Below are 19,656 nucleotides of genomic sequence, written 5' to 3' on the forward strand. Positions count from 1 at the left end.
GCCTTCAAATGCACCATTAAACCACAAAAGAGCCTTTTAAGTTAATGAGGATGTAACATAATTGAGTCTGATTCCACTCAGTCCATAATCCACACACACACACACCAACAGAACAGAACAGAACTCTGTGGAGCCTAAAGCTTTAACCCATGTTTATTTTGTACATCTACCTGTTGGGTATTGCCAGGAAAATGTGTGTACTAATGCTAAGTGGTTACAAAAATAAAGCACATTCTTATGTAAACACGACCAGACAGAAAAACGACACAAATGCTAAATAAGAAAATAAGAGACCACCTGGTTTGAATGTCTGTGTCTTTCTGCCATCGTTCAAGTAATGAACAACGGTACGAGTCCGTTCATACAGGTATCAAACATTTTCTTCAACAGGCCTCGATCTCTGACACTGAACGAACCTGAAACTGCAGTGAAACTAATGGATCAATACAAAACACTAGTAGTAAACACTAACAAGCAGCTTTTTCTCTCCCAACATCTCTTCATCATTTGTAACCACTCTATGATCTAATATGTATAGTGTGATACACTGTAACAATGTGCTGATACTTCTGGGTAATGACTTTAGTCATTAACAGTGGATTTTACTTAAAAACAGCCTTTCCTCCTATTTAGTGCATCATGTATCGTTAGTTAGGCTGGAATGGCTCACGTATATTCATCTACTGATGTAAACTATAGGCAATGTTAATTTAGGGCAGTACTGTTGTTAATGCTTTAATATGGAAACATAAATACATGGCCCACTGAAAGACAGCAGGCTTTAGAAACACTATGGTCGGGTAAATCTCTGCTTCACTCCTGCTTTTAAGTCAAGAACAGAAACAAGGTATAATGGTTTGTAAATATGGCAGCTTATTATATCAAAGAACTGTACAAAATACGAGAATATGCTATGATTTAAATGACAAAAGAAAAATAACTGGATGAAAGCGTCTCGTGTGTTTCTAACTTGTCCTCTCAGTTCCTGGTCAAGAGGTAAAGTGTTCACAGAAGGCAGTTGGGGTCTTTAAAAAAGAGTCACCCTCTTCATTAAGCGATTGCCTTTGCCTCAGGTAGGAAGGCCTCCCAAAACTTTATGAGCTGCAAGAATAGAAAGACTGTTAAAACAGCCTGATCATAAAACGTTATCACAAAAAGCCGTCTATCCAGAGCACACCAACAATACTAGATATAGTTAATGATTACCCGTTGTTGAGACTGTAGCATTGCCTCCAAATATTTGATTATCTGGCTCTTGAAGTCCTTTGCTTTTTGTTTCTGGAATGACATAAGTTTTACAAAATTTGATGTGTCACTGACTATTGACAAGGTCAAATATTAGCTGTTCTACGTGCGCTAGAAAAGCTAATATTTTTCTAGCTCTTCCACGTGTGTAAACGGACCTCAAACCTGAGAACCTCCTTGCGCACAGTCATTGCAGTCCTGTCAAAGTCTCGCTCGTACTGAGTTACTCTCGCCTCCCACTGTGGACGGACGAGAGGAGGGGGAAACAGTCAGATATGAGATGGAATGTCATGACTCAAGTTGTGAACCTGCTCCTCCACCAAGTACACATGGTGATGGATTGTGGGTTCTGCTTCTAGCCGATTTGTCATGAGCGGTGTTGGCCTGTTTCCCGCCATCGCCCGTTACCTCGGCGATCTCCTCCTTGGCTTGCTGCAGTTTGTCTGGCTTGTTGGCCCACAGCAGCTTGGCCTCGGCCTCCCTCTTCTTCTGGAGCGTGCTCTGAGCCTCCTGCCACCGCTGCCACGCCCGTATGCGCTGGTCAAAGCAGCCCTGTGTAGCAGTGGTGGTAAACACAACGTGATCCCGCCACGGCCCAGAGCAGGCAGCAAGAGAGCGAGAGGGAGTTAAAAACCTCCTGTTCCTACAATCCTCAGTATTTGTTCCTACCCGCACAGACGCCAGCAGGCGGATGTAGTCAGCCAGCAGCTCTGCGAAGATGAAATAGTCACTAGCTGCCTGCTCCTGATGCAGCTGCTCCATCTTGTCCTCCACCTCCGCCAGCTGCGACAGAGCCCTCGACAGGGCTGTGTTGTCCTCAGAGTTTCCCAGCATGGCCATGCTTTTGGAAAATACTGCCGTGTTCCCACACAGCTCTGGTGTTGAAGGACGAAAAGAGGAAACGTTCACCTGCTGGTTCCATTCTGGGAGACGGTGCTCATGTGCTTCCTGAAGGTGCACGCAGCTCACCCTTCCTGTGATTGACCAGAGAGTCGACCATGGCGTGAAGCTTCCTCAGCTGCTGCTCTTCATTCTCCACCTCCTGGAATTTGTCCTCAAACCACTGAGAGAAAATGAAACAAGACATGAAAAACATACTGATCTCTCTGGAATTTCCATCATTTTTCCCATGAAACAAACATGAGCTGTGTCTCCATAAGGAGGCCGTGCGTTTCCTCACAGTGTCAGATTCGTTCATCTTGATGGTCATCTTGTTGACAGCGTCTGACGCTTTATTGATCATTTTGAGGAATCCAGCTCCACTAAGCGTCTGAGTGTTCACTGCTCTGGGTAGCTGAAGATACACACACGTCAAAGGTTGGCACCAATAACTTTTCTTGACAACATACTAGAACCTAAAAAGTAACAAAACAACTAAAACTTTGCATCTAATGCTAGAAAACACTTGAAGTACCCACATCTTCTCTCTCTAAGAACTCGCGGACGTCAGGATCTTGTATTAACAGAGGGTGACTCACGACTCTCTGAAGATACCTGCAAAATGCATGGAGTGAGGAACAAGTAGAAAATCTACTTCAAATTCTACCAGACAGTGTGACACATGGATGGCGCCGTACCGCTCCAGAGCTGCTCGTCTTCTCTCCACAAACTCTACTGATGAGGGATCGTCCATTCCCACCTTTACTTTAGTCATCCCTGTTGATCCAAACGATGCGTGTTACTAAAGAGACAAAAATATACAAAATACTCAGACAAAAAAAAAATAAAGAGATGCTCACCCACGACACTTTTCTCAGGTGGAGGTGGAATGATGCAGCCTTGGAGCGACTGCTTGACTGACATCTTCTCGTAAAGACCCAGAAAGTCACTAAAACGCCTCCTGACAGAGAAAGCCTTACTCCTGAACATCGGCAGCGAAGTCTGACACCGAAACAGGATATGAACACTTGACAAGAGATCAACTGACAATGATCTTCACATAGTTTCATTCAGGTCCATGAATAACAGAATGCTGATAGTTCTGTCAGAGAATATCTTTAACATTAGCCAGAAAAAAACACAAGACAAGAGCTTGGAAAATTGACAGAAGACCAAAGGCTGAAGACAGCTAAAGTGGGTCACCACACAATATTCATGACAAAGTCTTCATGGTGAAGAGGCAAAAGAACTTCTAGTCGAGTCTACAAGACTCTTGAAGGGTTAAACCTGCGAGGTCAGTCAATGAAGTTGCGTTCTCTTCACTGAAGACAAACTAGCGAGGTAACTATTTATTTTAAAACTATAAGTGAAGCACTCTGCTCACGGCTCGATCCAGTTATAATCCCTGAATGGCTTTGGTCACACAGAGAGTTTCACGTCAAAAATATTCAGTGTTCCGTTATTTATGGACCGGACTGTATATGTTTTACACAAGCTTTGCTACAAACCCTGGTGGATACTTTGAAGGCCATGTACGCATTCATGCCATCTCCTACAACAACAAAAACATGAAGTTAAAAGCTGAAATCAATGCTGTTTGACTGCATTCAAACAACGCATGTCCTATAATGAACATATTTATTTTAACGTTTTCTACAGCATATGAATGAACAGCAGGATCAGCTTAAACACAGACGATATAAAACATGGACTGACCAACTTTCTCTGGGTTGGTGACAGCAACGTCCACATCAAAGCTGTCCTTGCCCTCTTCCTCCTCCAGCTGCAGTTAGGAACATTTCACACAGTCAGGTTTACAACACGCATCCATTCACTGGAAGCTCAGCAGAGCTGTGCTCCGTACCTGCTCCAGCGACGTCGGCTGCAGGCCTGAAACCCCAGGACGAGCGCTGGAGGGCTCCTTCCTGTCGGAGCTGCCGTGAGTCTCTGTGCTCACGTCTGTGTGTGCGTCTGGGGAAGGAAAAGGCCTTTGAATGACTTCATCGCATAATAAAAACACAAAGGTCATTATTTCATTAAATCGCGTGATGTAAATCTGCCACAACTACATTTTAAAACATTAATTATGAGCAGCTGTGTCTTTAATTAAACTCTTAATCGTGTGTGGAAAAACACTGTTTATAATTTCACTTGTTGCTGTAGAAACATTTCGTTAACAAACTAAAAACGTTCCTCCTCGTCTTATGACAAGTGATCTGCGTGTAACCGGTGTTGAAGACGTTCTGACCTGCAAACAGGTCGCTGTCGTCATCAGAGTGAACTCCGTTGGACTTGGCGGCTGCGTCGCTGGTGTCACCGAACAGATCGGGAGGTTCTTCAGGGACGTGGTTGGGCTGAGAAACGCCTCGACTCACGGGGTTAATCTGTGAGACACGGGTCAAATCAGTGAGCACGGATTCCTTCCTCTCAGTTGTCTTGTGACTGATGAAGCAAAAAAAAGTAGAGCTTCACCCTCAGACAACAGCAAAACGTTACGGTCTGAACAAATGGCTTAAAACGGAACATTTAGATAATAACAAAATAAAAACGAACCACTAATCTGGACGACAAAGGGAAAAAACAAAATGAACCGTAACAAGTCGTATGCTGTCAAGTCGCATTTATGGCAAATTCCGTAGTTTTTATTGCTGTTTATTTTCATGGTTCGCTGTTATATGTGACAGGCGTGACTGCAAATGAGATCAGATAAAGAAACGGACTTTCTGGCTGTGACTCAATGCAAACAAGACAATTAGGCGCAGGCTGCCGCCGTTACCGCCACTCGTCCGTGAACGCACCTTACTGACGAAGATGTCCTCTCCCTCGTCGCTGTCTCCGTCTGCCATGTTACCCAGCACAGCTTCTCCCTCCTCGGCTGCAGGGAAGGGAGGAGGATTCCGCTCCGCGCTGGCCGCCATGTTCCGTGTTGTGAGGACGACGTCGCCGGAAGTCGAGACGCGCGAAGAAGAGTCGAGCGATCAGCTGCAGCGACGCCTGCAGGTAAAGCAGCGTCACTACAGCGGCTCCACCGACTGAAGACGCCAAACCGGTAACAAATTAAACACAATACTACAATAAATAAGTGGAAACCAGTTTATTAACCTACTAAATATCTGTTGACTGTGATGCTCCTGCGTTATATATGCGGGATACGTAAGCAATGACTGGTCCTCAAAACAGTGGGAATGTGAGTGGACTCTGTCAGCAGGAACAGCCCACTGACAATTACAAATTGTAGTAGAGGGCATTAAACCCTGGGGCAGTTTCCCCTGCATCTCTGCAGATGCAGGGGAAATGACAGTGTGTGGCAAATACCAAGACGTAACACATCCCCTCTGATCGATCTGTGAGGGGATCCAGCTGTGACGAGCAAATCCTTAAATCCCACCATGGGGCGGAACCCGGCACCCACAGAGCGTCAGGGCTCTGTGAACGCTTTATTGAGCATGAAAATAATACTTACCTCGTCCACATTCATCTTCCTGACATAAATGCACCGAGCTGCTGGAAAATTAAAGGTGATGCAAAACAATCAGACACAGAAACCACAGATGAGGGATACGCGCAATAGTATGAGATTCAACACGCGCATCTTCTTTCTCACATTCTGTCCAGTGTATTTGATTTTAACATTTTCTTGATCTGAGTCTTCATTTAATGAATATACCCTATATAAATTTTAATGACACGGAGCCTAAGGGACACATGTTTAGACCAAATGTACAAGCAGCCCAGTGATTCTGTTTTGGACAAACAAACATTAAAGCCACAATAAGAGAAGAGTCTAAGTGGTGATCCAGTCTTCTCTGTCCTGGAGGAGCCATTTCTTTCGTCTCAGTCACGGTTTATTTACATGTTTGATGGTTTAATTCAACACCTCGCTACACTTTCAGCTACATCAACAGGCCGTGAGACGTCAATGCGAAGCCACATGATGAGTGAGTCAGTTTCAGCAGACGATCAGGCAAAAAGATTTCAACCAGTCTCACATGACGACTACGGTAAGAATCACAGCTGGAGAGCTGAGCACCAATCAGTCAGTGGTTAGAATAATATTTACCGTAATATTAACATGACAGATCCTGATTGTGTTTGATGAAAAGAAGACAAGAAGAAACTTTTACTTTGTTAGTATTCATAATAGTTCATATACACAATGTATAGGAGCACCAATAAAAAAACATGTTTTTTTCCAAACATTTTTTTCAACTTTTTTTTTTAAAAAGCCACAGATGTTTTCTACAGAAAGCAAAGAAGCTCTGTACACGAACAAGCAACAACAGAATTCCTCTTCATCAGCTGCAAAGTAAACAACTCAGCTGCTCAAATTCATATCATCTCTGAAGCAAAAAAATGAACGTAAAAACAAGACCAGCTGCCTGCCGCTTACCTAGGACACTACGTTACACAAACAGCTTCTGATATTTAAAACACAAGATATGTAAGAAATGTACTTTTTAAAAATTGTGAAAAAGTGCAATACAGATTCAACTGTTTACAACTCAACAGATTATTTCCCAAATGGAGCCCGGTCCTTTCTCTTTTGCTTGTTTTGCTTCATTTTCCCCCGAAACAGGTTTCTTGTTTGTTTCCATAGTTAGAATCTCTTACAGTTATATTGACATTCATGATGATGTACATTGATGAGAAACATGGTATTCACAAAAGTAGAGCAAATGACTATGATTGTAAATGACTAATTTCTTTGGGAAGGAGGGTAATGAATGAAAAACTAGTTTCTTAGATGAACTTTTTTCCTTTTTACATCCGATCTGTTTAAAGAACAAGCTTCTTTTTTTCTTCATACAAAAACTACCATGTAAAAAAAAAACTGGGAGTCCCATTCAAAAGGCCAACATCTTTGCATTTCATACGTTACCCAGCGTGTGTCATTCGATGAAGAACAGCAGAAAGAAACAGCGAGGAGATGTACACGTGGTTCAAACCAAATATTGGCTCTTGGAAATGACACGCACACATTCGACTGAACTTCTTGTATAAAAGACAACTCGTATGTCGCAGGTGACTGATTGACTTGTGAGGTTTCTGGCTCTTTTTCTTGCTTAATGGAGGGTGGGGCGTGTGGCCCTGAGTCCGGGCACCTCTGACCTGCAAGGAGGTACCGCCAAGTCCCACAGAGGGATACAGAAGGTGACGGCGCCGAGGCCGTCCCACATACAAACACGTTGGTAAGGCTTTTACAACGGAGCTCCCACGATAAACGAAAGACTGGGAAGGAGAGATCTGAACGTATGAAGAGGGCAACGCGACGCCAGAGAGGAACGCGCCGCACAAACACACAGACTTCTCTCCCCTCGACATGAAAACGGAGACTCAGGACTCGTTCGTCGTCCCACTTCCATCCCAAATAATAATGAAGCAATGGGAAACGCTGAATGAGGCAGTTAAAAAAACATATGTACACATTTATAAGGATATGTGTGTAAAAAAATAATACAATAAGATAGAAAACATAAAAAGTCATGGCACAATATATGACACAGAGTGATAAAACAAGAACAACAGCATTTATGAGTCATGTAGGTTTGTAAAGGGAGGTTGGTATCGCGTCACTGAAACGGCCCGTTAGATTTACAAAATGCAAGAAAACACTAATCAAACAAACTGCATGTGCACCAACATCAAAACCAGCATGTTTTTGGACTTTCTCCTTTTGACTTAACATTGAATCAACCGTTCGCCACAAAAAACCTAATGTACGTAATGTTGTGTGTTTTTGCTGAGGAGAAATTCACAATCTTCCAGTTGAAAGTGACCAATCTTTAAAAGTTCATTGTCTCTGAGAATGGTTCTTCATCAAAAGCGTCTCAGTGTTTTCCCTCTCATGGCAATCTCCTTCCTGAGACTGAGCAAAGTAAGCCGAAAAAAGTTCCTAAGTGTCTGTCTGGAGTTTTTTATTCTCTGCAGGGGAACGTAAGAGTTCTCGTGGGCGTGAGAAGCCCGGTTCCGTCCATCAGCCGCTGGCTCCCAGCGTTTAGGTTTGGGTGCGTTTGTTTGACTTTAGTGAGGCTGTGTCTGTGCGCGGGGGTGTGTGAATGCTCATGGCGCTGTGGTGATGGCGTTCAGGTCCTTCATCAGGCCCTCCAGGTGGGCCATCTCCTCGGTCAGCTCGTCGGGCTCGTAGCTCTGAGGGAGAGGAACAGGGTTACTGCGAGGGGCAGGGGAGGGGCAGGGTGGGAGGGAGGCAAGCACCTGGAGGCAAGAAGGGAGGGCGGGAGGAGAAGAGAGGGGAGGGGGGGGAGAGGAGAGGAGAGGGTCAGTCAGGGATGCTTTGCAGAGGAGAGGGGAGTCGTATGGATGGGGTGAGGCGAGCTGGGGACGGGTCAATGGGACTGATGCATTAGAATGACAAACACAGAGGCAGCAGACGAAAGCAGAACGTCCAGAACAAAACAAAACAATTCAAACATATGGTAAAAGGTGATAAAAACATAATCATTCCAGTTATGGGTTTGTTAAAATTGATCGATAAAAGAAAATTAATTGATCAAGAAGCAGCCGACAATGCCACAAAAATGATGAGATTAAAGTTGGAAAGAATAAAGAGAGAGAGAACAAAAAGAAAAGGTGGTTAAAACCAAGTTACTGCATAATTCAGTGCCCAAAGAAAACCTGACATGGGTCTGAAGTAATGTATGACTGGTCCTGAGCAGAACCGGTTCACCACCGGCCGAGCCTCAGGTCCACATACTCACGCTGTCCACATCTTCCAGCATTTTACTGGTCTCTGGCACCTCGGGGGCGTTGGGCACAGTGACCACCATGGGCGTCCGTGTCCTTCCCAGTGTCCCAATGGAGGCTGTTTTAACAACATGAGGGTGAGTGGGGGGTCCTGAGCAGGAAACGACACGCGCACACACACACACACACACACACACACACACGCACACACACAGCCGTGAGTCCATGCGTTGACCGTTGTCACAGTACGTGAGCTCTGGAGCGTTCCACCCACCGGTCTGAGCGAGCAGCGGGGTGCTGGGCAGGGCCGGCGACTCGTACGACGGATGGCTGCCGGTGGGGATGGCGGGCACGGCGAAGCTTTTGAGCGGGTGGGCGTGGGCGTGCGGGTGGGCCGAGCGGTGCGGGGGCAGGTTGCTGGAGTAGCTGGGCTCCTCCTCGGTGGTGGTGGAGCCGTGGTAGCTGCCCTCAAGGTCGGCCATGATCTCCGAGGGGCAGGAGGCCTGAGAGGAGGCGGCGGCCGGAGGGAGAGGCTCTGAACTGGGGGTGTTCCTCACCGACTCTGGAGAAAAGACGGGAGGTTCACGAACGCACGCCCAGAAACAACAACCAGATTCTAACTGAAATGAGAAACCTCAGAAAGTAGCAAATTCTGTCTATTAGAAATAATCACCATTGGTATTTACTCCTAAAAACCAAAAATGAATGTCAAAAAGGAGAGGTCAAACAGTTTGGACACAACTGGAACAAAATGTCGGCTGCGTGAGTGAATGATCAGATGAAATCAATGAAGGAGTGATCAGATTTGTGCCCTGTTCTTGCCACGCCTCCTGGCGTCCACCAGGTGGCAGTGTCTCACCTGTAGAGTCCACCCTGTCAAGGTGTGAGATAGGGGAGGTGCAGGCATGCGGGCGCAGGTGACCGCTGCCCGGGTGGTACAGATAGCTGCGTGTTGGTGACGCCAGGCTGCCCATGTGATAATGGTGGTGGTGATTATCAAGGGAATGGATGGGGTGAGCACTAATCACAGCTGTGAATGGAAACCAACACGGATGAACACACACAGAGGATGAGATGTTTAACAAAGCTGTAATAAGGATGAGGCAGCGGAAGAAAATACACACACATGCAGGTTTCTGCTCATGTTCTCTGCCACTCAGTCAAAAAATTTAATTCAACGAAAAGAAAAACAATGGACATTTTGGGAAGCATGAAATGGGCTTTTTCTTCTGATTCGCTAAACTAAAGAATGAGCTGCATTTGGAAATCACCGTGTTGGTAAACACTGGTGGATTTTCCTAATTGACTTCTCACTGAGGCCCATTCACTCGCTCGCGCACACACTCACACACAAACACACACACTTACGCTGAGGCGGCTGCGCGTCAAAAGGCATCATCATTTTAGGCCTCATCCCCCGTCGGCCTGCTAGTGTAGACATGCTGTCCTCTGACTCATGGCCTAAAAGGTACGGTGAAGACCAGCCAATCAGAAGGAGCTACGGGTTCGTCTGCTTCATCAGTCACATACTGTACAGCTCCAGCTCACATTCATTCTAAACACTGCGACTGCGTTCAGCGTTCATCTGCTTCTAATAAGTGATTCACTGGAGGTCTGCTAGCGCAAAGTGGCAGCATTCGCAGTTGATGCTCGCAGCAGCGCATCCATGAAAAGTAATGGGCATTATGTGTGAGGAGCATGAAATGTTTCGCATGGTAATCACAAAAGAACACACATCAAAGACAAATGTTGAGCTGTCAAACATAAACACCGTCCCAAATTCTGCAAAACTCATATTTTTGGCAGCAAACCTGAGGGCACCAGCACATTTCCTGCCTGTAAAACTATTCTGGTTTTAGTCGAGCGCTCAAACTGTGGTCTCCTGTCTGTCAGCCAACCTCAAGATTTCTGCTCAGTGTTATTATGCATGTGAGCTCAGGCACAGAGGGTGAAATTTGACTTTGATCTATTTCCCATAACATCAAATTTTAAGTCTTCCGCCTTGGGCGAGACTGACCACGGTAGGAGTTGCGCCTCTGCTGCAGATGGGGATTGCTCTCCAGGCCGCTGTCAGCCGGCGTGATGTCCTGTGATGTGCGGGGAATGGGTGTTTCTGTCATGACCGGGTTGGGCTCTGGGGACTTATCCATGGGTTTGAGTTCCAGTCTCTCGTGGTGAATCCAAAGATCGGGAGGCTTCAGGTCTTTGGAGTTCCCTTTGTATTTGTGGGAGCCGTTGGAGGACTTCGAGGCGGCCCGCTTCCTGCGGAGGAAACGCAGGGGTGACGGTGAAAGACTGGACTCACGTCTAGTGACAACGTGGCCAACGAGCCCTGGAGAAGATTAGTGTGTAAAGAAGCAAGCGACAAAAGCGCGACTGAGCTTCTTACTTCTTCTGGTGGGACGTCGTGCGGCGTGTGCACAGGAAAGCCCCCACCACCACCACGATGATGGTGAAGGCTCCCACCGAAATGATGATGACAATCACCAGGATGTGATTCTCACTGTTGCTTCCAACCCCTGATTTACCTCAAGAGAAGAAAGATGAGATTAGAGCAGGTTTACTTTACTGCCTTCTCATCACAGCCGCACACTAAACTCTGCCAGGTCAGCTGCTGTGTGGCCTCACGGCTCAAAGAGGAGGCGGGAAGGAGGAAGGTCTTACCAACGGAAGTCCCAGAGTCCGGTGGGTGATTGTTGCCTGAAGGTCCTGCTTTTGGCAGAAGATTTGAAGCTGATGAAAAAATGAAAGAAAGAACCTTCATTAAAACTCTTTTACCAGTCACCTGTCGAGGCCTTGCTCCAACCGTCATGAGATGAACACAAACTAAAGTGATTGAGCCCAAGTCTTCATCAGATCAGAAGATGGAAATGCTGAAGGTGCAGTCAGTGAAGGACAAAGTGTGGAGGGGAAGTTTACCTTGGTCATTAGCCATTTTGTCAGAGGATTCAGCTTAACAGGCCAAGCAGAGCAGGGAGGGAGAGAGAGACAATAAAAAGCAAAAACAGGTTAGCTGAGAGGAGAAGAAGTCAGAGACGGAGATTATAGAAGCAGAAGGTGAAACTCCAAAGATTAGTGCAGGAGAAAACCCGAAGGCAAGAGATAAAAGATGATTTAAAATCTAAGTTTCTTCTAATTAATAACTTACACTGCAAACACCCCACAAGTAATGATCTGAGGGGGCTTTGCACCAAAAACCTTCCATTAAAATAAAAAAGAAACTTTGTTGACAGATTAAAAGAATCTAATCTTAAAGTTGCATTCGCTGCTGGAAGCACAACTAGACATGAGGAAGCAAAGCCCGACTGTGTCACAGTGGTGCTGCACCTGCCTTCATGTCCAGTATACAGACATCAGCTTCAGTATTCATCTGAAGGTGCGGAGCGCTACCTGACCAACGCAACGCCCGCGTTCCTTCTCTTTGAAGAGCTGTTAAATGTTCGACGCTCTCCAACAGCTCATCCCCAACATGAAGCGTATGAAAAATGCAGCATGGGGTCCAGAAAGATTTTTACACTTAATTTTACATTACAGGAATTTAGTTATTAATTTAACAGGATCCTCTTTGGTCTCAGCTTCATTAAAGACTCTTACTTTTTGGAGTGCGGAAATGCACGGCGTCAGACATGGGGCCCATGCCTTTGGAGTTCCGGGCCTGGATCTTGAAGTAGTAGGAGGTGTCCAGCGTCAGCTCCTGGATCTGGTGAGTCAGACGGTTCCCCACCACCGGCTCGATGACCCAGTCGTGGATCTCAGCGTTCACGTCTGTGCTGTAGTAGATGATGTAGCCTGCGACAGAGAAGGGCAGAAGCTCAGGAGCGACACGCGGTAGGTTTTAATGCTGTGCAGTTTCGTTTTCTCTCTTTCTCCAGCGCGAAGGCGTCAGTGCTTTGCAGCCGGACTCACCAGTGATCTTTCCGTTGGCCTCAGACGGAGGCTGCCAGTTGACAATGATGGTGCGAGGTTTGTTCTCCTTGCTCACCACAGTCACGTCCTTTGGAGAAGAGCTGGGAACTGCAGGACATGCGCTGCTCAGACAAAGACTCCTCCTTCTCCCGCGTGTGTTTGTGTGCGCTGGTGTGTATGTGTGTGTTTGTGTGCATGCGTGTGTGTGCTTGTGTGTGTGTGTTTGTGTGTGTGCGTGTATGTGCTTGTGTATGTGTGTGTGTGTGTGTGTTAGTGTGCGTGTGTGTGTGTGTGTGTGTGTGTGCTTGTGTGTGTGCATGCACGCTGGTGTGTATGTGTGCGTTTGTTTGTATTTGCGTGTGGGTGTGCTTGCATGTGTGTGTGTGTGTGTGTGTGTGTGTGTGTGTGTGTGTGTGTGTGTGTGCATGCGCGCTGGTGTGTATGTGTGCGTGTGTTTGTGTGCGTGCATGTGTGTGTGTGTGTGTGTGTGTGTGTGAGTGTGTGTATGTGTGTTTTGTGCGTGCATGTGTGTGTGCTCATACTCGTCTCAAACGTGGTGCCCTGTGCCGTCATGCTCCAGGTGCTGCTGCGGCGGCCTTTGGTCACCATGACGGAGAACTCGTACAGCGTGTTGGGCTTCAGGCCTGTGACCAAGTGACTCAGGCTGGTGGTGTTGGCCATCTTGACACGAACAAAGAACCGAGCATTAGATCCTGATTAAGGAGTTCATTCTGTCTATAAAATGGCAGCGGTTTCCTGAAGTCCAGGACGACATCGTTAAGCATCTTCTAAAAATAAAATAATGAAAAGCAATAGAAAGGAGTGCGTTCCGTAACAGAGGTGTAGTTCTCCAGTGGGGCTGTCAAACAGAGGGCAGTGGGCTAAACTGGAGGAAACTCTGCTCTTCAGATGCATGTAGCCAGTTTGAGAGCAGTCATCTCTTTAATAATGTACAAGCTCTGTCCTGGTTCGCACTCAGAGAAAAACGTTTGTTATATCACTAACGTGAAAGACGTGCTCACAGCGGTTCGTTAGTCCTTCACTAAACACACTAAAACACAGAGCAAGCCCCCCTCTGACAGACAGACCGGTTCATACAGTGGATAATGTTAATGGATAGAAACATAATAAGCCACGAGTAATTACTGCCATTCAAGCAGTTGGAGCATCGCCGGGTGGAGCCTGAGAGGACCTGAGGGTGAGGATGGGTCGGGGTGTGCTGCTAGCGTGAGGAGCACAGTTTTCAGTTTGTCTTATCCTTGTTGAATAATTGATCAGTACACACAGGCCCTATCCGAGCTTTACTCAGCCACAGTCTCCAGACATGCATGAGGCCATGAAAACAAACAGTGAGCAAACATCATCATCATCATAACTGAGCGGCACCACATTCGCATGTGGAAGCTAACGTTGGGCTGCTGCACAGCTGGACCCACTTCACTGAAGCTGAGATGCAAAGGAAGTGCAATCAAGGCCTATTAATATCTAGATGTTAAATAATAAAACAGAAGGACCTTCAACTCTGGTTGTACCTCAAACAGGAAAACCATGCAACTAGAAACGCATCCAAAACCAGGCTTCAACTCTCCTCCGTGGAACCAACAGAAAAGCTATCAAAGGCTCACAAACGCCTCCTACCTTGACCTTCGTGTTGGCTGGGATGTTGGTCTTCCATCGCACCGTGTAGTAGCGGTTGTCTGTGATCTTTTGGTTCTTGGGGAGCGAGTTGTCGGCCCAGGTCACCTTGATGGTGTCGTGGCTCAGCACAGAGGCCTGAACGCCCACGGGCGGCATCATGGGGGTGGGGTCTGGAACTGGGGTGTATGGAGGATGGAAGAGTTCGTACAGGTCAACATCGGGGTCTATGGGGTCTGCGCGACCCGTAAGCATGCACACAAATTAAAATGAGCAAAATTAAAACAGGGAGGAGCGGTGGAGTCCAAACAGGACGTGGGGAGGGACGAGCAGGAGAAACAAGGGTTAATGGGTTAAAACGAGGATGGAACGAAAGAGCAGGACAGGCACAAGGATGGGATTGGGACGAGTGAAGAGAGAGAGAGAGAGAGAGAGAACCTATTAGAAAACAGACACTGACCTCTACAACAGGACGACGCTACAGACGAGGCCGCTACAGACGCTAGTGTGAGGCGCTCTATTAGTAGCTACTGTCACAGTACAAAGAGAGAGGCGATCCTCCGCTCGAAAGAAAAGATGCCAGTAAATGGAAAACCAGGCTGAGAGCGCGTCTCCACATTTAGAAACGTGCACATCTCTAAAAAGCACAGCTAAAATGTGTTACACGCCGTTACATGGTGGAGCTTTTCACAGAGCGAAAGAACGGGACAGCGAGCGCCAGCGGACGCGGGGTCGAGCACACGAGGAGCACCGTGCCCTTGAGCAGTGAACGAACTGAGGCTGGAAGTAATGAAACCTGCACACGGGAGCAGAGGGGGTTTTGGCTTCTCCTGCTTCTACACCCATTCTTAACGTCGTACTAGACAACGATCCACTGAAAGGGACAAAGTGTGCAGTTTGAATTCTGACTGAATTTGTGCAAGTAAAACTCTGTGAAGTCTACACAATTAAAGACTGAAAAATCCCAACACTTCTCACTTTGTCGTTATTATCCTCAAGCTGTTGGATCCAGCGAGTAGCCACTACATTCAGCCGCTAATTTAGTGCTATTCATTGTTAAGAGCCCCACGCATGCGAAGCCCAGTCTAGCACCTGAATATGATAAATGGCATGTTGCATAATGACGACCTGCTGCTTAATCACCTGTTTATGTGCGGCGGCAGCGTGTCTCCGGTGGCTTTTTGTTTAAGATGTCTGTTCACTGAGTTCCGCAAAGGCCGGCGAAGACGCGCAGGAAAAACAAGCGTTTGCTCTGCAGCGACTGGAGAATAAACACTTGAAGACGGGCTGCTGTCAGCGAGCATCACCGCCTGCTGCTGCTGCTGCTCGGTTTATGTGATGCTCAGTCACCTGTGGTGACACTCGCTGACCACTTGTTGATCCTCTACGACTCGCCTCGCTCCATTTGACACCTTTGTGTACAGAGCTGCCCTCGTCACGACGTAGTCAGTGTGTGTGTGTGTGTGCGCGCGTTTGTGTGCATGTGCGCGTTTGTGTGTGTGCATGTGTGTGTGTACGTGTATATGTATCTGTGCGTGTGTGCGTGTGTGTATGTGCATGTGTGTGTGCATGTGTGTGTTTGTGTGTGTGTGCGTGTGTGTGTGTACGTGTATATGTATCTGTGCGTGTGTGCGCGTGTGTGTGTGTGCGTGTGTATCTGTATCTGTGTGTGTGTGTGTGTGTGTGTGCGTGTGTGCATGCGCGTTTGTGTGTGTGTGTATCTGTGTGCGTGCGTGAGATCCGAGCATTCATGTGGTTGTGGTGCGGCACTGAGGTTTGTGGAGCTGCATTTTGTTTAGCCAGCTCAGAGAAGACGTCTCCAGTGTTTACAAGTAGAAAACTGTGCAGGAAGGAGAGTACCATAAGGCGCTTCACAGACGGGATGAACTCCTTCGTTCTCTGCTTCCCACTTTAGACATCACATTGTGCCTTATTCAACCCAGCACTCTCCTAAGTTCACCAAGTTTGTCTGCAGCTTTTTTTAAGTAAAAGTACTATGTAGGTCAGCTCATCTTTTTAATCCTAACTTGAACAAACTGGCAGGAAGGGAACACACCCCCGAGGATTCAGCAGCGCACGATGGTGGTGGGCTTTGGTTCTGCTTTGAGAGGAAACGTTTGGATCTGACGAAGGGTTGCCAAAGCCACCACAGGGGGTCCGTGTGTACGCGTGTGTATGCGTGTGTATGCGTGTGTATGCGTGTGCGTGCGTGCATGCGTGCGTTCACACAGAGCAGTGTACAGTATGACAGCGTGCGGGTGCGCGCCACCGCCCCTTGAAGCGCGTTGATGTGATTCATGTCATCGAGCATCGCACCACTCAAGATCTGCAGTGCAACTGTACTGCAGCGGAGACAAAGCGGAGTGATCAAGGCTTAGCAGGAAGGTGGAGGGTGGCTGGCGGAGGAGGCGGCAGCAGCCCACATTCTGGGACACCCCAGGGAGCGTGGGCTGCTTCTCTGACACGTCACACACACACTGTGTGAACTCTTTAAGAGCCGGTGTTTCACGCTTTAAGATCATTTGTCAAACACTGGATGGGGACAGAACGTCTACTTATTATTATTTATTATTAAGAGGATTGAGATGTGAAACTGTCTGGTTCAGAGCCCTGCTGGATGCGTGTGCTGTCTCATTGTCTGCGGTGACAGCTGTTTCACGGGACCCGACTCACAGCGTTAACCTCACATATGAACCCGACGGGGACCTCCTACAGACGGTAAATGTGAGCCAGAACAGAAAGTCAGCAGGACATTTTACAAATAAATAATTTGCCTCATCTCATATATATCCTCATAGCATTTCTTGCTACATGTTCACTATTATACAATACTGAAATATGAAATATCAGATGACACACACACCCAGCAGGATCAAAGTACTGTTGGGTTCATTTAATAAAGGCCCAGGTTTGGTAGAATCCATGCTGCCTTTGGCCTTGTACAGAACTGGATAACAATAAGTTAATCTTCCTTGTGTAGTATGCTTTGTAATAGCATACTACAATGCATGCTAGGTGTGTGGTTAGAAAATATACTTATTACATATATTATATATACTGAGATATATATACATTATAATATATATCTCTCAACATGTGAACCGCCAACATGTGAAAAGTGTGTCCTGTGGAATCAAATATCAGAACAACTGGTAATAAAAGAGCCATAAGAAGAAGAAGGTTAGTTAATGCATTATCACTGACCCATTATCTCCTCAGTAATTGGATATCCAGACATTCTGTTTGATAATGGTCCCAGGTTACACGACTACACGCATCCAGTGTGGACACCGTGTATCCCATAAGAGCAGGTCGAGGTGTGTGTGCAGCTTTATGTTCATTCATACCTGACTGGGGTCTGGTGACGGCACTTTCATACACAGGAATCCCCTCGCCCACGTTATTGAAGGCTTTCAGAGTAATCACGTAGTGGGAGCTGGGATCTGGATGAGAGTCAGGGAGACGGGACGAGTAAAGACAGATGGAGGCTGCCATTTAATCAAGCTGAAACTCCTGAGACTCTCAAATCATAACTGCAATATTAGACTATTGAATACAATCATTTCTCTTACGGTGACTGTAATGAAGCCTAATTTATGCGTTACCCCAAATCTCTCAACTCAATTTGTTTATAGTGTGACATGCTTTTACACCACTTCCTGAGACTCCTCCTATTGTAGCAGAATTAAAGGAACTATTATGACATTAACATAAAAAAATAGAAGCGAAAGAAGTTTTGCAGCAGAGACAGATGACAGCTTGCTGTGACTTTTATCTTAATTTAGCACCAACTGAAACGAGCAGCTAGCAGAACCTTTCAGAGGTGAACCCTACTGTTGATGTTTCCTTTGGTTTCATTACAGCAAGTGCTAAAAATCATTCAAATATTTTGACCTTTGGCCCAATCATGTAATTAGCAGCTCGTTCTTGTGGTGGAGAGGGTCTCATTAAGTCTCTAAACACCCACTATGAGCTCCAGATTAATCACTTCACAGCGTTTCAGGGTGTGTTTACTCATACATAATTTAGTTTTTGATGAGGCCACTGTAGAAAGTGCTAAGTCAGCCATCACGTTTGTATTTTAAATAATCTTTCTAATAATGTGACATATAACATGAGATGCTCTGACATCTCTGTAATAACTTAAAACATTTGGAATAAACCACATGCAAACATCATCTAGACACAAAGCTGCAGTTGTTTTTACCGAGGCTCTCGATGGTGTAGTAGCGCTGCTTGTGGTCCACTTTGATGGTCTGAGCGTGAGGACTGCCGATGCCGTAGCCGATGCTGTACCCACGCACCACAATGTCCTGGTTCTCTGGCGGCGTCCAGCTCACCACGATGCTGTTGACCAGCGGGCGGACGTGGAGCGAGCTGGGTTGGTCTGGAACCCGCGATTCTAGTCAAGAAAGCAGCCGATGACGACAGCAGTACCAAGATCCAACATGGCTGAGGTTTAGTCAAAGCGGGGGTTTTTACCATCCAGGTCACTCTCGAATGTTTCTGCCGTGACCCACTCAGTGGCCGGTCCGGTGCCGTTCACCGTCGTGGCTGAAACCCTGAAGGAGTACTCGGTTCCTCGCTCCAGAGCTGAACAGGCAACACAGGCGGCTCAGATTCAAAGCAACGCAATCCTCTCTTTCACGTTTGGTTTTAAGATGTTTTATTATCCTGGTGTTTGTCAATGGAGTTTATGAACCACAACAATAAATATGTTGAAGCAGTTCTGGTTCTTAAGAAGCCACGGCATGTGAAGCAGTCACGCCAACAGGCTAAGAGTGACAAAGGACCCTTCTGGAGTCTGGACCTCCACACACTTTAAGGCCTTGAATCACCGCCGGCTGCCAGCTCTGGTTCCCACTAAGTGAGGGACGCCTGCTGACAGATAATAAGTTGTTGCACTAATTTGCTACAACATTTTTCATCATCATCACCACCACATCGTCCCATTTGCGCTACATGCTAATCCTGCATTGTCTTCTGTCTGATTCTAGGCCACCCTTGGGGGTATCTTCTGAGGACTGCCTCACCACCCGTGCCTCCAAGGCTACAACGGCTCCGTAGCACACGCTCAACCAACAAACACGCCACTATTTCAGCCGCCAGAATGTTGGGAAAAATCTACTTTTAAGTGTATATTCTCTTTGAAGCGGAGCGCAGCGTGAGGCCGGGCCACTTGAAAGTTGCTGAGACAAGATCTAATATTAATCATTGCTGCGTGTCTCTGGTGATACTGTGCATATTTTGGGGGTAGCAGCGGGTGATGTTATGGTACAGTAACACACA

The 19,656-nt window shown here is 46.6% G+C and overlaps 2 protein-coding genes across 18 annotated transcripts in view; both read right to left on the bottom strand.

Annotated features, from left to right (window-relative positions):
• Window positions 1-135: 135 nt before the first annotated feature.
• On the bottom strand, window positions 136-5,083 carry LOC114852502 (sorting nexin-1-like). 2 transcript variants are annotated; one of them, XM_029144953.3, is made up of 15 exons: window positions 4,923-5,083; window positions 4,373-4,508; window positions 3,989-4,095; window positions 3,841-3,907; window positions 3,633-3,676; window positions 2,985-3,126; window positions 2,823-2,901; window positions 2,664-2,739; window positions 2,426-2,539; window positions 2,215-2,308; window positions 1,915-2,120; window positions 1,654-1,797; window positions 1,404-1,484; window positions 1,207-1,278; window positions 136-1,101 (listed from the first exon to the last, which is right to left on the bottom strand). In XM_029144953.3, exons 1-15 carry the CDS (start codon window positions 5,040-5,042, stop codon window positions 1,051-1,053), a joined length of 1,533 nt encoding a protein of 510 aa, XP_029000786.1. In that variant the 5' UTR covers window positions 5,043-5,083; the 3' UTR covers window positions 136-1,050. The 2 variants fall into 2 exon arrangements, with proteins under 2 accessions (XP_029000786.1, XP_055363471.1); XM_055507496.1 differs by having other exon boundaries at window positions 1,654-2,120.
• A 1,156-nt stretch (window positions 5,084-6,239) lies between these two features.
• neo1a (neogenin 1a) overlaps window positions 6,240-19,656 on the bottom strand; it is a 101,403-nt gene continuing 87,986 nt past the window's right edge. For 3 of the 16 annotated variants that reach the window (XM_029144951.3, XM_029144942.3, XM_029144936.3), the window contains exons 14-29: window positions 18,850-18,960; window positions 18,575-18,769; window positions 17,715-17,810; window positions 14,371-14,603; window positions 13,275-13,413; window positions 12,733-12,840; window positions 12,421-12,615; window positions 11,746-11,778; window positions 11,491-11,559; window positions 11,216-11,354; window positions 10,844-11,088; window positions 10,195-10,287; window positions 9,686-9,856; window positions 9,101-9,388; window positions 8,841-8,977; window positions 6,240-8,337 (exon numbers count right to left, since the gene is read on the bottom strand). In XM_029144951.3, the coding sequence (XP_029000784.1) occupies window positions 8,185-8,337; window positions 8,841-8,977; window positions 9,101-9,388; window positions 9,686-9,856; window positions 10,195-10,287; window positions 10,844-11,088; window positions 11,216-11,354; window positions 11,491-11,559; window positions 11,746-11,778; window positions 12,421-12,615; window positions 12,733-12,840; window positions 13,275-13,413; window positions 14,371-14,603; window positions 17,715-17,810; window positions 18,575-18,769; window positions 18,850-18,960 (2,405 nt within the window). In that variant the 3' untranslated portion in view covers window positions 6,240-8,184. Of the gene's footprint in view, window positions 8,478-8,840; window positions 8,978-9,100; window positions 9,389-9,685; window positions 9,857-10,194; window positions 10,288-10,843; window positions 11,089-11,215; window positions 11,355-11,490; window positions 11,560-11,745; window positions 11,779-12,420; window positions 12,616-12,732; window positions 12,841-13,274; window positions 13,414-14,370; window positions 14,604-17,714; window positions 17,811-18,574; window positions 18,770-18,849; window positions 18,961-19,656 lie in introns of all 16 variants that reach the window. The other 13 variants (XM_029144952.3, XM_029144941.3, XM_029144937.3 and 10 more) reach the window with 13 other exon arrangements.

This window comes from Betta splendens, chromosome 3 (assembly GCF_900634795.4).
Source record: "Betta splendens chromosome 3, fBetSpl5.4, whole genome shotgun sequence".
Lineage (NCBI taxonomy): Eukaryota > Metazoa > Chordata > Actinopteri > Anabantiformes > Osphronemidae > Betta > Betta splendens.

Bases quoted from the DNA above. Each gene is read 5' to 3' on its own strand.
- LOC114852502 (XM_055507496.1), bottom strand. From the start codon at position 5,042: ATGGCGGCCAGCGCGGAGCGGAATCCTCCTCCCTTCCCTGCAGCCGAG. The intron at 3,908-3,988 runs GTACGGAGCACA...TCCTAACTGCAG, and splicing joins AGCCGACGTCGCTGGAGCAG to CTGGAGGAGGAAGAGGGCAA. The intron at 3,127-3,632 runs GTTTGTAGCAAA...TTTCGGTGTCAG, and splicing joins CCTTCAAAGTATCCACCAGG to ACTTCGCTGCCGATGTTCAG.